The sequence below is a fragment of the Lepidochelys kempii genome, chromosome 7, assembly GCF_965140265.1.
Source record: "Lepidochelys kempii isolate rLepKem1 chromosome 7, rLepKem1.hap2, whole genome shotgun sequence".
NCBI lineage: Eukaryota > Metazoa > Chordata > Testudines > Cheloniidae > Lepidochelys > Lepidochelys kempii.
The window spans coordinates 25605665-25621867 of NC_133262.1; the positions used below are offsets into that span (position 1 = coordinate 25605665).

Sequence of the window (16203 nt, forward strand, 5' to 3'; positions counted from 1 at the left end):
CGCTGCAGTAATCATTTTTGAGATTTTTTTAAATTTATTTTGGACACTCATTTTACAGTAATTACGCATGTCTTCTGGTGGGCAGTCAATTGAGATTGCTACACTACAAAACCTCCGCAATGTCTATATATACCAAATCAGTGAGTTGAGCCCTGAGTGTGATTTGCTGCTGTAAAGTGTCAATCAAAAAATTCTGTCAAGCGCTTCGCCTTTTTATTTTTATTGAAATAAGCTAATAATTGCATGTGGAAGGGAGGGCAGTTCCCTGTACAATGTCCCCTCCCCAGGCAGCTACAAAGGGAGGGGGACAGGAAGCGAGTGGGGCAGAGGGGGTGCAGAACTATCTGCAGCCGGGATTGATACTCAAGAGCAGCTTTGCAGAGAAAGAGCAAGTCCTGTTCTGCCGCAGCCATGCCCCGACTAGCAGCTAGGAGCCCCCTGCTCCGGTGCTCCCAGCAGCACAGGGACAATTGGACCCAACTCCTCAAGTCTCCTCCAGCTGCAGGAACCTCTAGGGCTGCTGCCCAATCCTAGAGTGTCCTGCAGCAGGGGGAGGAACCCAGAGGTGGGTCTGGTCTCTTCCTCCCCTCCCCCTGTCCCAGAGCAGCTGTCCCTCCCCAGCCCAAGCGGAGCTAGGAGCACCCTTTACTGGAGCATTCCTAGGAACAAGGGGAGATCGGGTTTCACGGGGAAGGGCTTATTTCACGGTCTGTGACATGTTTTTCATGGCCGTGAAATTGATAGGGCCCTATACACAAGTAATACAGGAATGTAGGTATATTGTTCCTTAAACAATAGTTAGGCAGCAAAAATACATTATAACTAACATTTTCATTAGAACAGTTGTGAAAGTTAGCCTTCTTGCCCACAGGGCCTGCAGGTTTCTGTAACCCATTGAAAATGTTATAGTTCCCATGCCAAATGTACAACCCTTACTCACTTTGATGAGCACTTCACGACACAAGTAGTTCCATTGACTTCAGAATGACTCTTCATGTCAGTAAGTGCTTACCCAAGTGATCAAGAGTCAGAGTTTACCCCTTTGTTAACTACTTTTAAAATGTATTACTTATTTCTGTTTGAAAATAGTTTCCATTCACAGCATAGACAACCTTAGTCTTCCTCATCTTTGATTCACATCTGCTTAATAAATACAAGTGGGTTCATTGAGCATTTACAACACATCTAGCCTTTGTTCAGTTGCTAAATCCAGCATTGTATGTTAACCCAGATGCTCTCTTCTTTTCCAGGTTGCACTGGATATCTGGGAAGATTTAAAATATTGTAAAGAAGGGCAGAAAGAGTGGCTTATTCAAAAAATCAATGAGTCCCAATTTATCATCATTGTATGTTCCAAGGGAATGAAATACTTTGTGGAAAAAAAGAACTGGAAGCACAAGGGAGCAACCAGAGATGCCGAGAAAGGAGAACTCTTTCTGCTTGCCATATCTATCATTGCAGAGAAGCTGCGTCAGGCAAAGCAGAATTCAGATGACCTCTGCAAGTTCATTGCGGTCTACTTTGACTACTCCTGTGAGGGTGACATTCCTGGCATTGTGGATCTAAGTACAAAGTACAAGCTCATGGATAACCTCCCTCAGCTTTACTCTCACTTACACTCCAGAGAGCTGAGCCTTCAGGATTCAGAGGTGTACCCGGTAAATATTAGCAAAAGAAACTACTTCAGGAGCAAATCTGGCCGGTCCCTTTATGTTGCCATTTGCAATATGCACCAGTTCATTGATCAGGAGCCTGACTGGTTTGAGAAACAACTCATTCCTTTTCCTCAACCTCCTTTACATTACCAAGAACCTGTGATGGAAAAATTTGACTCAGGCTTGGTTTTAAATGACTTAGTGAGTAAACAGGTGACTGATGGGGATTTCTACCTGAAAACAGATGTAAATATTATTCCTACTGTAAATTCAGACTCTCACTGTATAATTCAGCACTTTAACCTTGGAGAAGATGTAGAGACTCAGGACATTCAAGTTGGTAGCTCTGTTCTTCAGCCATTGTTGCATGTTGTAAAAGCTGCCAATCTTCCAGATATGCCCCGGGATTCAGGAATCTATGATTCTTCTGTTCCTTCATCTGAGTTATCTTTACCTTTAATGGATGGACTTTTGACAGACCAAACTGAAACCTCTTCCATTACAGAGAGTGTCTCTTCATCTTCAGGTTTAGGTAAGATGCAGTAGTTTTTCTAAATTGCATTAATACAAAATATTCACATGTTGCTGTAATACCTTTAGCAACATAAAACTGAACATTGAGTACATAAGATATCATGGAATAAGGGACCATATGAGAAGCTGGAGAGAAAGCTAGTTAAAATATAGAGCTAGTCAAAAAAGGAAAACTTTTTAATTTTTTTAGTTGGTGGTAAAAAATATTCATCAAAGTTTTAAATTTTGACCATTCTCTAAGCTTATTGAAACTTCTTAAAAATTTTCAGTTTGCATGTAGCTCTAATAGAATATAAAACGGTGTCTTCCCTGAGCTGATCCAGAGTCATTACTGTACTGCAGTTAACGAAAAGCTCAAACCCACACAAGATATAAGGCTTTTTATAACATATGCTACATAAATGCTATCTGCTGCTGTTGTCTCATTGACCATGATGTATTGAATGTGGTTTAAGAACTGGGGAAAAACAGTATTCAGCATTGTATTTATTGTAATTAGTGTGATCTACTGACTTTCAGCTCTTCCCTAAGCAAACTGAACAGGCAAACATTCTATTTAGAGGGTCATAAGCTTGAATGATTCACTGTTTGTTCAATGTATGCTGAGTCTTTTAAGTCTTGTCTTTTAAGAAACTGAATTTACCTTGGTGGGTATTAAAGTTCAGACTCTTAGTCATAAGTACCATTTGCTACAAGGTGGATGTGGAGATGACAGTAGATATGGAAGAGTTGAGTAGCAGGCCTGTTGGAGAAAACATATAAAATCTGAAATGCCAAATGTGGGGAACATACAGATTTACCATTTTTATTGAGTAAGCCTTGAACACCACCTCACCCAGTCATTCATTCAGAATTCACACATGTAGTTCTCTTTAACTCCCTCAACACTGCTAATCCATCACTTCCTCAAAGGCCTGGAAAAACCTTGCATGCTGCTAGACTTCAGGCTATCAGAGCAAGCTGAGATGTCAGTTTCAGAGTTAAGGGGCCCACGAGGAAAATGCTCGTCCAGCAGTCCCCGTCCTGTTTGAATCACAGGGCTGTCAGCTGAAGCATCTTTGCTGCCCAGGAATTACAAGAGGAGAGAGGCAATCTCTCCAATAATTGGTTCTGAAGTCACATAGCTAATATGTTTTAACTAACATTTTAAAGTTCTAGTATCAATTGAGCAAATTGTATTTTAACATGGGTGAGCTGATAGCAGTGAACCTTACGGAAGAGGTTCCAAGGCTGTATTACAAACAATGGGCATACTCACCCAATTATATGACCCTGAATAACCCTTGCTACTTTTTTCAATTACTTCTCCCAACCCACATTGGTCATGTATGGCTAGGGTCTCAGCCACCTCCCCTCTTCTAAGCCACAATGTCCAGTAGGCCACAGGTAAGTTGGAAGAGAGAGAAATCTAGAATTGAGCATTGTGTGCCTACTAAATACATTGCAACCTGTACTTTCGCCTAATTGTCCCACATACCCATGATATTTATATATGCATTATAAGTCAGCATCATGTACTGAGTATGGGATTTAGGAGCAGTCATAACAACCTCTACATTTTGAATCAATAAACACCTGGGTTCATAGATTCTAAGGCCAGAAGGGACCATTACGATCATCTAGCCTGACCTCCTGTGTAACACAGGCCATAGAATTTCCCCAAAATAATACCTGGAGCATATCTTTTAGAAGAAGATCCAATCTTGATTTTAAAATTGTCACTGATGGAGAATCCACTATAACCCTTGGTGAACTGTTCCAATGGTTAATTTACTCTCACAGTTAAAAATGTACACATTATTTTGTATATGAATTTGTCTAGCTTCATGTTCCAGCCGTTGGATCATGTTATACCTTTCTCCACTAGATTTAAGAGTCCATTATTAAATATTTGTTCACCTTGCAGGTATTTATAGACTGTAATCAAGTCATCCCTTATCATTGTGTTTGTTAAGCTAAATAGATTGAGCTCCTTAAGTCTTTCATTATAAGGCATATTGTCTAATCCTTTAATCATTCTCATGGCTGTTCTCTGAACCCTCTCCAACTTAATCAACCTTCTTCTTGAATTATGGACACCAGAACAGGACACAGCAACAGTCACACCAGTAATAAATAACAGAGGTAAAATAACCTCTTTACTCATACTTGAAATGCATCCCAGGATCTCATTAGCTCTTTCGGCCACAGCATCACATTGGGAGCTCATGTTCAGCTGATTATCCGCCAAAACCCCCAAATATTTTTTTAGAGACATTGCTTCCCAGGATAGAGTCCCCCATCTTGTAAGCATGTCCTACATTTTTTGTTCCTAGATGTATACATTTACTTTTAGCTGTATTAAGATGCATATTGTTTGCTTACGCCCAGTTTACCAAGAGATCCAGATCGTCGTGTATCAGTGATCTGTCATCTTCATTATTTACAACTCCATCAATTTTTGTGTCATCTGCAAACTTTATCAGTGACGATTTTATGTTTTCTTCCAGGTTATTGATAAAAATGTTAACTTGGGTAGGGCCAAGAACTCATCTCTGCAGGATTCACAGGAAACAGACCTGCTTGATGATTCCTTGTTAACAGCCACATTTTGAGACCTGTTAGTTAGCCAGTTCTTAATCCATTTAATATGTTAATTTTATATCACTCTGTTTTTTTTCATCAAAAATGTTGTGCGGTACCAACGTCAACACTATTACCTTTATTAATCAAACTTGTAACGTCATAAAAAAAAGATATCAAGTTAGTTTGACAGGACATATTTTCAAAACACATGCCCATGTTAATTTTCATTAATTACATTATCCTCTTTTAGTCCTTTATTAATCGAGACCCGTAAGAGCCCCTCCATTATCTTGTCCAGGATCAATGTCAGGCCTGTTACTACCCAGGTTATCCTGTTCACCCTTTTCAAAAATTGGCACAACATTAGCTTTCTTCAAGTCTTCTAGAACTTCCCCAGTGCTCCAAGACTTCCTGAAAATCAACATTAATGATCCAGTGAGCTGCTTTTCCAGCTCTTTTAAAACTCTTAGATGCAAATTATCTGGACCTGCTGATTTTAAAATTGTCTAACTTTCGTAGCTTCTGTTTAACATCCTCCAGAGATACTAATAGAATGGAAAGAATATTATCATCATCATATAAGGAGACTACATAATCTGTAAAAGGTTTCTGTCGTGGATACTTAAATTTTTTTAAGTCACATAAGTCGAGACTAATGGTAAATCGTCATGCAGTTATCAAATGTCTGTGCATATTTCAGGACAGACCTTTCCTTTCTCCTTTAAAGTAGTGTCCACTTTCATCTCATAGTAGTTTGATCTGATAACACTTTTCATCCTGACAGAATACTGTTCCACAAGAGAAACCTCTCAGACAGGCCATTGAATTAGGGTTGATGCACTAAGGTTCAAACTCACTTAGATCTCTAACTTCCTTCATTGTACATGACATAATGTTAGTCCATTCGTCAGTGAGAACTTCTCTGAGTAGACTACCATGAGGAAAGGTTTGCATTATTTCTTTATTTCTGATCATAGTGATATGGCCTGAGGATAAGGCATTATGATATCAACTCGTGTTCTTTTCAACATACCATTGTACAAATAAAACTATTACGTTCAAAAAATAACATGCCCTTTTTTTTCTTTCCCAGGCGAAGAAGAACCCCCTGTGCTCACTCCTACAAAATGCCTAGTCCCTGGAATATGTAAAGCAGAACTTCATTGCCACATCCATACCGATGAACTGCAGGCAATTGCACCTTTATAATATGTTACAAGATTGTTAAGCATCGCCACTTTATCAATAGGCTCTGTTTGTGTGTTAACCATCACATCACCCAACTGCTAAAACTTCTTGAAGGAACAAGTGCTTCCTTGAAGGATCTGCTGTTCCTAAGGGAATTTGTGGCCAGTAGACATTTACCTTTAGGTCTCTTTATAGACTCTTTTCTGATCTGAAAATGTAGCATTGAAAAAGATGAAGATACACTTTGAAATTACCAGCTTAAATTGCATGTTGAAATTATACTCTTTACAGATATCACAATCAAAAATCACTTCTGATGTTTTTATTAGAAATATTTTTCACTGAACCATACAATAACTAGTCACTTTTGGCTTGGATGATTAACCATCTCAATGGCACAACATGTTTTGCAGCAGAAATTCTGGTTTTAAATGCTGAAATATTTAATAGTATGAGTATTTTAGTGATGATCAGTGGGATTTTTGTGATAGGAGTCATGGTCATAAAATGCCAAAGGCCAGACCTAGTAAATCTCCAAATATTAGACAAATATTCGTTTAGCAAACATTTAAGCATTTTTTTCAACCCTGTCCCTCCAAAAAGTTTATCTAGTCCAGTGCATTCCAGTGGAAGGTAAAAGCATGTGTCCTGTCCCCCACAGCTCCATCTCTATCCAGATTTTGAGACACATGTAAGGGAAACATGTGCCATTCTGTCATTTCAACTCCAGGATGGTACTGTGCAAGGCTATAGGACACACATGTTTATTGGATTTCTTGATGTCCGTTTCAAGGTTTTATTGTTTTTTGTGGAAATCTCTCTTCAGACTCAGTTTCTTTTAAATGGTCTTAGTTCTGTCTGATTTTGTGGAAGATAAAATTCCTGTTCCCTACGTGTTTCCCACATTGAGCTTGTTGCAGTCTCAGGAATTTGAGTTAGGAATACTCTGTTTTAGAATGCTGCAGCCTTTGAGGATGAACATTGCAATAGATGCAGTAAGTGAAGCTTCTTGCTAGCCTATCCAGAGCTAGGGTAATTATTTCTATTTTTTAAAAATTCCATTCTTGACAAGCTGGCTACAATGTCTCACAAATAAGGCAATTGTGAACCATATCACTTACATAATTAAAAAAAAAATCCTCTGTACCTCTGTAGAATGATGCAGTGGAAAGCAAATCTCCTATCCTCTTCCTGGATGGGTTGGTGGGAGAAAGGATGCAGAGAGTGATGGAGAAAGAGTCACCATATCTTGTCTTTGTGTAGGGCATTATTGGGCCTGATGACAGCCCTAATAGAGTTTGTGCTTGTTGTAGAAAGTATATAAACTCCAAGTTACCCCATAAAAATGTGCAGCTTCACATCCATTTGGAGCATAGGAAGTTACAGTAGGTAGTGAGTGACTGGCTATCTGGATATCTTTGTATTGGGCAGCCACAAGACAAATGTGTGTTGGTTATTTTGAAGTTCCCAGTTGTGAAAATTACCTAGTGAAAGGGATAAGTATTCATTTTAAACTCATGTTATATTAAGCAAAGTTCTAACTACAGACACCCTATACTGCATCTGGCCACATTTGTCTGAAGACAAACAGCATGAAGTTCCTTCTCTTGCAATGATGATTTAGTTATATCTTCATGTGAGAGACCCCTACTGCTTCCAGACAACAGTTTCTCATAAGCAAAATAAAATTTGAATACCCCAAATCTTGCCACTGTAAATAATAACAAAGGATGTCCTGTTTGGCTATCTGTGCTAAATTTACTAATCTGGGGTCTAAACTACACCCTATCCAATCCCATTGTACTTGGGGTTGCATTGGGTGTTAATCAGGGTGTAATAATAATTATAGCTGTCCATAGCTTGTCATAAACCTTTCTCTAAGTGGAACTTTCCCAATTCTGTGTTTGTTTATTTTAATGAACAAACAATGCTGGGTTTTGATACAATTCTCAACAGGTATCTGAGTACATGAATCCTATTTAAATGTAATCATTGGCAGCAGAATCCAGCACACTTCATAACTGTGGTACAAAACAATAGAATGAGGCAGATAGATACACCGGTATTTATGATTTATGATGGAGCTTTACTTCTACTAATGTAAAACTCCTCACCTATTTTTCAGTGTAATTTTTCTGCTAAACTCAAAGTGAATTCCATAAGCTCAAAATGTCACAAGGATCTTAGTTAATTCTAAATAGTATGCGAATGATCTGAAAGCATGGAAACAACTACAGATGATTCTTATATACTGTGCTTTGGATTGTACTGAAAGCAAAATTCTTACAGTTGCCCCATTCTTTGGAAGTTTAAAAGTACTTGGATCAAATTAGATAGCATCATTTAAGAGCAAATCCTGCCCCACCACCTGCAGGTGTGGAGGACCCTGACTCAGTCGGGTTTGTGCAGTTCCATTGCAGAAAGAACCGAAGACTGGATGCCTGGACACCAGGCAGGAGGTTTGACTGGATGCTAGGCAGGAGTTTTTCACCTGCTATGTGCAGCAAAGCTGAGCTCTACAGGGAGGTGACTGGACAGGTCACAGCCTATTACTTCGTGCAGGACTAAAGATTTGAGTGAATTCCTGGCTCCATTGAAATCAATGGCAAAATTCCCCATGAATTCAGCGAGGACAGGATTTCACCCTTGACTCTTAACAAACAGTCATTTTCAAATATGGATTGATGAATCTGTTGCAAACTAACATTAGTGTTTTCTTACTTAAAAATTTGCTGTACAATCCTGCTAATCTTAACTGAGTCTCGAAGTTATAGATAGTCTGGGGAGATACCACAATCAAATTAATTTTAGTCAAATATATTTTTCCCCACCAGGTAGTGGATGGAAGCCTAATTTTGAACGCCTTTGTGAGGGAAAAGAACAGAAGTCATTATAGGCTTTGTGTATAGACTGTAGAAAATAGCAGACCACTTTGGATTTTTATTTTAATTAAATGGAATTATAAAATGGAAGGAAATAATGTTTAATTTACTTTATAGTGATTTTTTGACAAAGTTAGCCACTTTGATTTTTAAATTCAGAAAAATTGCATACATATTTTGGGGGATAGAGGAGGGGAATTACTACTGAGTTTGCAAGAATTCTGTTTTTTTTCCCTTAAGAGGCCACGAGCAAAAGCTTTTGTTAAAAAAAAAAATGAAAAACCAAATATGTTGATATACATTTTAGAGATTAGTTTTCTACTATTTTCATGTGTTAGTAAAATCTAACCAGAATGTAAATGGTGAAATAATCCCTCTTGTTACTACTACACTCTACAAATGTGTTGAAATGTGATCATTTTGATGTGTTTATAAGATATATGTTTTCTCTGAGGATGAAAAAATAGTGGAAAGCTAAGGATGCAAGACGTAGCTGTATGTTCAACATTTACATTGATAAATATAGTTTTTGTATTTTGTACATGTATATAAACTGACAGTAGACAGCAGCTGATATTTGCAGAAATTTTTTTATGGTACCATAATTTAGAAGTTAAACATGAAAATAAAAAGTCATAAGACATGGTCCTGTTACTTTTTATGTTTTTATAATTAGCATGTTTTTTTCTTTTTTAGCTATATGTAGTGTAAGCAAACATACCAGTTCGCTATGCTTCTATTAGCAGGTTAATAGTACTGAATCTGAGCTTTCTGCCTAATTATTTTTATTCCTCTTCATATCTCACATTTAGGAGATAAACTGATATGTACTGAGGGACTTTTAATACCAAACAGCTGTAAAAAAACCATAGTTGTCTACAAGTTCTGTATAGAAAGATGGATTTTGTTAATTTTTGAAGTAAGACTCCTTGAGTGCAATAATTATTCTCCCTGTACATTACCAGAGCGTCCCACAACAGTACATGATTTTCTGTATGTCAAGTGAAGTCTAATCATATCATCCAGAAAATGTGTGATCGTTTGGTCTGAATGAGTTTGATTCAGAAGAATTGAAAATGATCTAATTTTTATTTAGCCTCTTTTTCATCCAAATGGATTCCAAGCGCTTGTCTAATGTATTCTGCAAACTATTCCCCGTAAATAAAGACTACTCAGGTAAGTCAGGGTTTTTGGAATGGACTAATACACAGTATGACCCTGTCTATTCTAGAAAATTATGTACGAATATATAAGGGATGTGTTAAGTATTACTTGTTTAATTAGAGAATTGAATTGCTTGTAACTGTACTGATATAAGCACAAACAGTTAATTGTCCATGCTAGCCAGGCTGACTGAGTTTAAGTTTTGCATTCACAGTAATGCCATCTTAAATCTTTTCATTTGTAATGTCTCTGAACATCTATCCCAAAATTCCTGGGATGTCTGCCGTAACAGTGCATTCTGGGAGATTTTTTAAAGCCTCTAGTACAGCGGTTCTCAAACTGTGGGTCGGGACCCCAACGTGTGTCGCGACCCAATGTTAATGGGGTCACCTGGGCTGGCTTAGATTTGCTAGGGTCTGGGACCAAAGCTGAAGCCTGAGCGCCATCGCCCAGGGACAAAGCCTGAGGGCTTTAACCCTGGTTGTTGGGACTCAGATTACAGGCCCCTGCCTGGGACTGAAGCCCTTGGGCTTCGGCTTTGGCCTCCCCCACCTGGGGCTTGGGCTGGCTCAGGCTTCAGTCCCCCCTCCTGGGGTCATGTAGTAATTTTTATTGTCGATGCAATAAAGTTTGAGAACGCCTGCTCTAGTGCATTGTCATACAGTAATGACAGGACCAGGTGGACCATTTCAGCTTGTCTACATCGACATTGGCAAAAAAACAAGTTTATAAAGTATGTTCATAAAGAACTGGTTAAACCTTAAATAGTTATTAAACCTGATGAAAGTAGCTTTTACTAACTGGTTATTGGACCACTTGTAATCCATTTTTAGATCCATACCATTTGTGTATGGATGCAAAACATTCTATGAACTTTACCTGGTTTAATTTTTCAAAGATAGGTCACCCCTATATGTCATCTGCTCTCTACTGAAGTATTGAGCAACCTCTGAAGACAAAGCGAGGTTAGCGTTCAACAGCACATACACATTTAAAACATGAAATGGAAGAATCCTGTATCCAGTTGAAACTACAAATCTAGAAGATCTCTTTTAAAAACATGATTTCGTACTTAAAGCATCGGCATTTCCTTACCTGTGTATGCTGGCTCCGTCATGCAGCAAGGTTTAATGATCAATGTGACATAAAATAGTGCATGCTGGGGCTTCAGTTGGAGTGGGGAAAGTCAGTGGTCAGTGTGGTCAAGTATAGCAAGGGACCAAAAATCATGTAGTAAACTAATAATGTGCTATTTCACTTAGCCTGGATTTTTGAGTATATTCAGAATCTAGCTACTGAAGTTGCTGGGGTTTTTAAAGAGAGTTTGCAAGTCTTCTTTAAACATTTATTCTTAAATGTATTTTAGTATGAAATCAATTAACTACAACCCTAATTACTCATCAGCTAAAACTAACATAGAAATCTAGAGTGAAATCCTGCCCCCCTTGAAATCAATGAGAATTTTCTCAGTGGGACTAGGATTTTACCTCTGATTTCCAACTAGTGAGCCAAATTCCACCCCCAGGTACACTGGTGCAACTTAATTGATTTCAGTGAAGTTTTCATGTGCATTTGATACGCTCTATATGTCTTTTAAGACATGTTGTCAATGCAGAAATCCTATAATATTCCATATTCCTTCATTAATATGCAGAGATTTTAGAAGAATTTTAAGACGGGAACAACTGGTCACAATCACGCAACTTTTCAGTGTTTTCAAATATACTATATTGTTGCCACCAGAGAAAACACCACCTAACAACTGGGGTTTTGTTTGTTTGAAGAATGAAATGACAATGAAAACTTCCCTGGCGATGAGAACTAGCACAAGTTAGAGTTCTTCCACTGTATCTTGGTTTTCCTTTCCCTAAAATAAAACAAAAACCAGAAGCCTAACTTTCTTTTTTTTAATCTTTGATTTAAATGATGTGGTGACTTGCTACTGAAATTCCCTCACAGAATTATTTGTATGAGTTATATATACATATATAAAATATACACACTACATAAAATTTGGGTATTCTGAACATATAAATGATCAGACATTAATTATTTTGAAGATTAAATCATATGTCAGTCAAAAGGTAATTTTCCTTCAATTTGCCAGAAATTATTTGATTTGACCTACAGTAAGACCTCATTTTCACAAGCTATTCATGTTCTCCATACTTGAACAGACAGGATTATAAATGTTTTAGGTCTATTAGAACTCTCTGCATTTAAAAGGATAAATTCAATTAGCACTCAGTTGATAAAACGTAACTTACATTGAGCATGCCTCTTCTTTGTAGGGGTAACTACGCTATGGACTGAGATTTTATATTGTTAGCTATCTATGAAATAAAAATGTCATGTCACCTTGCCCTGCTCCAGAGAGGCGGGAAAGATGATGAGCCTGCTCATCAATGTCAAGAATGTCCACTCTTTCCTGGATGAGGAAAAAGCACACTTCCCTGGTTCCAAAAGCCGCAGTTATCCCCTATTCAGCTGTCAAAACCTCCAGCTTTCCCAGAGCATCTTTAACTTGTTAAAATGAAAATCTAAATCTGCAATACTGAAAAGTTGGGAATTATTCAAGTTTAGTTTATTATACAAATAAATAGCAGAAGGAATAATGCACTGACTAGCGGTAATTTTCATATTTTATTAACTTAAATGCTCCATTTGGAGGGGATGAGGGGGGCTGTCTCATGATTTCCAGGTTGTTGCAGCATTTAGAACTGGTGTGCCTCAGAAACCAAGCTACCTTTTTTCAGGCCTTGCTGCTGGGTAGTACAAAAGGCCTTGCTTGGAAGATTGAATTTGAGGGAGTGAGCGTATGGTATGTGTTCCTGTTGGGTTGCTGCTTTAGCTGGAATTCTAAGTATTTAGTGACTTTTGGCATGCAAATTGATCTATATGAAAAGAGAATGTCATGACTATATGAGGCAGGGAAACTTATTGCATAATTATCTGTAGAATGGGTATTTTTATCCCACGGGGGAGCACACACCAGTGATACTTGGTGAAAACTCTGAGTGTTAGTAACTGGTGTACACGGCCTGTGCAATTCTGATCTTAAAACCTTTGGTTATAAATCACAGTCAAATTGCTCACATAAGCTTTTCTCATTTTCTGTAATAACTCACAAAGTGGATGATGGAGTTTTACTAGATCAAAAACATTTGACCAGTTATCTCACAACATAAATTTCTAGTGAGGACAACAGGCCTGATTGAGATGGCACATGGGATCATGCAAAGGGATAAGGAGACTAATGCCATATTGATCCTTAAATTAGAGTAATGCAAGCTGTATGGAAGGGCAAATCCTGCCCCTGCCCAGAGGAGTCCCTGGCAGAAAAATTAGAGATGTGCCAATGTTCAGCAATGGGGACCAGGATTTGAGCAGCAAGTATGCATATCTTGTGTGGCGTGCAACTCAGCTCTGGTGCAACATCCTGACCTCAGCACACATGGATTTGCAGGGAGTAGGGCCAGGTGTGATTTCTTTGTGTAAAACCAAGCTTGTAAACCTCTGATTGCAAAGTGATCCTTTCAAATGTGAAATCACAGCTGTGATATCTTCCTGGGTTTGTAGACCTATAGCCTGTAACAATACCTCTCACAGGTGTAAAGTATCTCCCTCTTTTCCAACTGGGAGTTGACTCTGAAGCATAATGAGGATGATCTAAATGCCAACAATGCTAGATATGTCATTGTTGATCATTTGAGCAGAAATAGCTAGCTGCTGTGCCTATCTACTGTAGCTGGATGCAGTAGTGGATACAGCAACCAGCACCCTACTTTCCCCTCCCCCACATACATTTGTCACATTTTAAAATACAGTTGCGAACAGTAGAGCTGTTAATATTTTTTCTCTTTCTGACTCAGCTTGATCTCACCCTCCAAGTGAGTTCCCCATCAGCCAGGAGGAAAGAAATAAACCACAACTGGGCTTCCCTTCATAATAGTGTCCAGTACCACTGCTTCTATTGAGTGATGCTGAATAGAACAGTATAATATTGTTAGTTAACATGTTGTTTACAATCTACTGGCTATATTTTACACTTTATCTTTGAAGACAGATTACTGAATTAATGGTGGACCCTGGGGGGTCCACAGACTATGTCTGAGATTTACAAAGGGGTTGGAACCTCCCTTTGAAATCCCTTTTAGGGATCCACAAATAAAAAAAAGATTGAAAGGCACTGGCCTAGATCCATAGACCCTAACTGAAAATATAATTCAGTCCTTTCTTCCAGTCTTCAGAGAATGAGTTTTGTAATCCATGCTCATTAGGATTAAACCTGTCAAAACAATAGATGTCCAGTGCACCAAAAGGGAAAATTAAACACGCTGAGAACAGATTTGTTCCATTAATTGTAACATGAATACCACACTAAACTGTGCTTCAAGAAAAAAAGTGCCCAGCAAGATTATACATCAAAGAGGGTTTTACTCCACCAGTAACATTTGAACTACACAGTTCTAAGAATATTTTTGCTCTGACTGGTTACTGCCTGATTTAACAGTAGCACTGTTACGGTGTGGGAGTACTGTATACTATACGAATATAATATCTTAGCATTGAAGATTTATATAACTTTGTCATTAAAATGGTCTAAGATCTTTACAGTGGCCACATTCTGATACTCTTACTTGTGTTGAGTATTACCTTACTCCTCAAATTGTCCTACTAACATCAGTGGCATAAGGTGCTAATCAATATGTTTGTAAAACCTTGGAGGTTTATAGCACTTTACAGGACTGGGGCCTTGATCCTCAAATGCACATCCAGGAATATAAATTTTGTAAGTGTTGTTATACCCATTTTACAAATGAGACATAGATAAGGAGCTTGCTTAGGGACACAGATGGAGTTAGTGTCAGCAGTGTGACCAGAATGCAGGAATTTCTGGCTCCCATGTCTGGGTCTTTACTGATAAACGAGACACTCCAGCAGGAGAGTGAATTTGTGTGGGGGGGTGGAGGGTGAGAAAACCTGGATTTGTGCTGGAAATGGCCCACCTGATGATCACTTTAGATAAGCTATTACCAGCAGGACAGTGGGGTGGGAGGAGGTATTGGTTCATATTCTCTGTGTATATATAAAGTCTGCTGCAGTTTCCACGATATGCATCCGATGAAGTGAGCTGTAGCTCACGAAAGCTTATGCTCTAATAAATTGGTTAGTCTCTAAGGTGCCACAAGTACTCCTTTTCTCTCAGCTGTTGGTAACCCATCAGTAAGTATTGTTGATTAGCGACATCAGGCCTGATTAATCTGTGCTCAGTAGCCCCTTTGGGTATTTCTACACTTTGAGCTGGAGGTGAAAATTCCAGCTTGAGGAGACATAGCTGTGTTAGTTCTGAATAGAGGGTAGCCTTGGTGGTGCGAGCAGGGGGAAGGACTAGCCACCCCATGTACAATCCCATCTGGACCATAGATACATACTCAAGGCAGCTAGCCTTTCCCATGGCTTGCACCATCATGGCTATGCTATTTTTAGTGTACTAGCTTGGTAAGAGCTAGCGCAGGTGTGTCTCCTCGAGCTGGAATTCACACCTCCAGCTCAAAGCATAGGCACACTTTTTATAATAGCTTGCAGGGCAAACATAGGCCATAGGATGGGCACAAGCCCTCCTCCCACAGTGAATCACCAGTGAGGAGGCTGGTATACTGTGCGCAGGGCAAGCTCTGTGTGACCTCTGCAGCACCCGCTCCAGTGGAGGGGGCATTCTAGGACAGGCTGGCATGCACAAGAGGGCAGCAGAGACATAAGTACAGAGCAAGGGTGGATTTGGGGCAGACTGTATCCTAGTAATTCTGAGTTCCTGATATCCAACAGGAGCCACTGAAGCAGGGATGCAAGTTAGGGCAGCGCACAGAGCTTCTCTGGCCTGTGCATGGTGTTGTACCAACTCCCGGTATTCCCAGAATACATTCCCTCTCAACTGCTCATGCCTGTGCTAGTGCAGGGATGAATCTAGCCCAGCAAGCCTGATTCTCCTTTTCCATCCTTGCAAATCAGCAGTAACTTCACTAACTGCAGGATAAAACATGTAAGGGAGGGAAGAATTAGTCCATTGTTCTTTAATAATCAGCTCTGATCTTGTGGGTGGTTCCCATAAAAACGTGATCTGAGTCAGCAACTGGGAGGAAGCTGGCTACTCTTTACTATAGCATTTGCAAATACGCCAAGGTCTGAGTTCATAGAATCATAGAATATCAGGG

General features: G+C 39.0%; 1 protein-coding gene across 5 annotated transcripts in view; it reads left to right on the forward strand.

Moving 5' to 3' along the window:
* The window catches only part of IL17RD (interleukin 17 receptor D), a 125960-nt gene extending 116542 nt beyond the window's left edge, over positions 1 to 9418 (forward strand). For all 5 annotated transcript variants that reach the window (XM_073351495.1, XM_073351494.1, XM_073351496.1 and 2 more), the window contains 2 exons: positions 1251 to 2187; positions 5848 to 9418. In XM_073351495.1, coding sequence (XP_073207596.1) covers positions 1251 to 2187; positions 5848 to 5963 — 1053 coding nt within the window. In that variant the 3' untranslated portion in view covers positions 5964 to 9418. The remainder of the gene's footprint in view (positions 1 to 1250; positions 2188 to 5847) is intronic.
* Positions 9419 to 16203: the final 6785 nt, after the last annotated feature.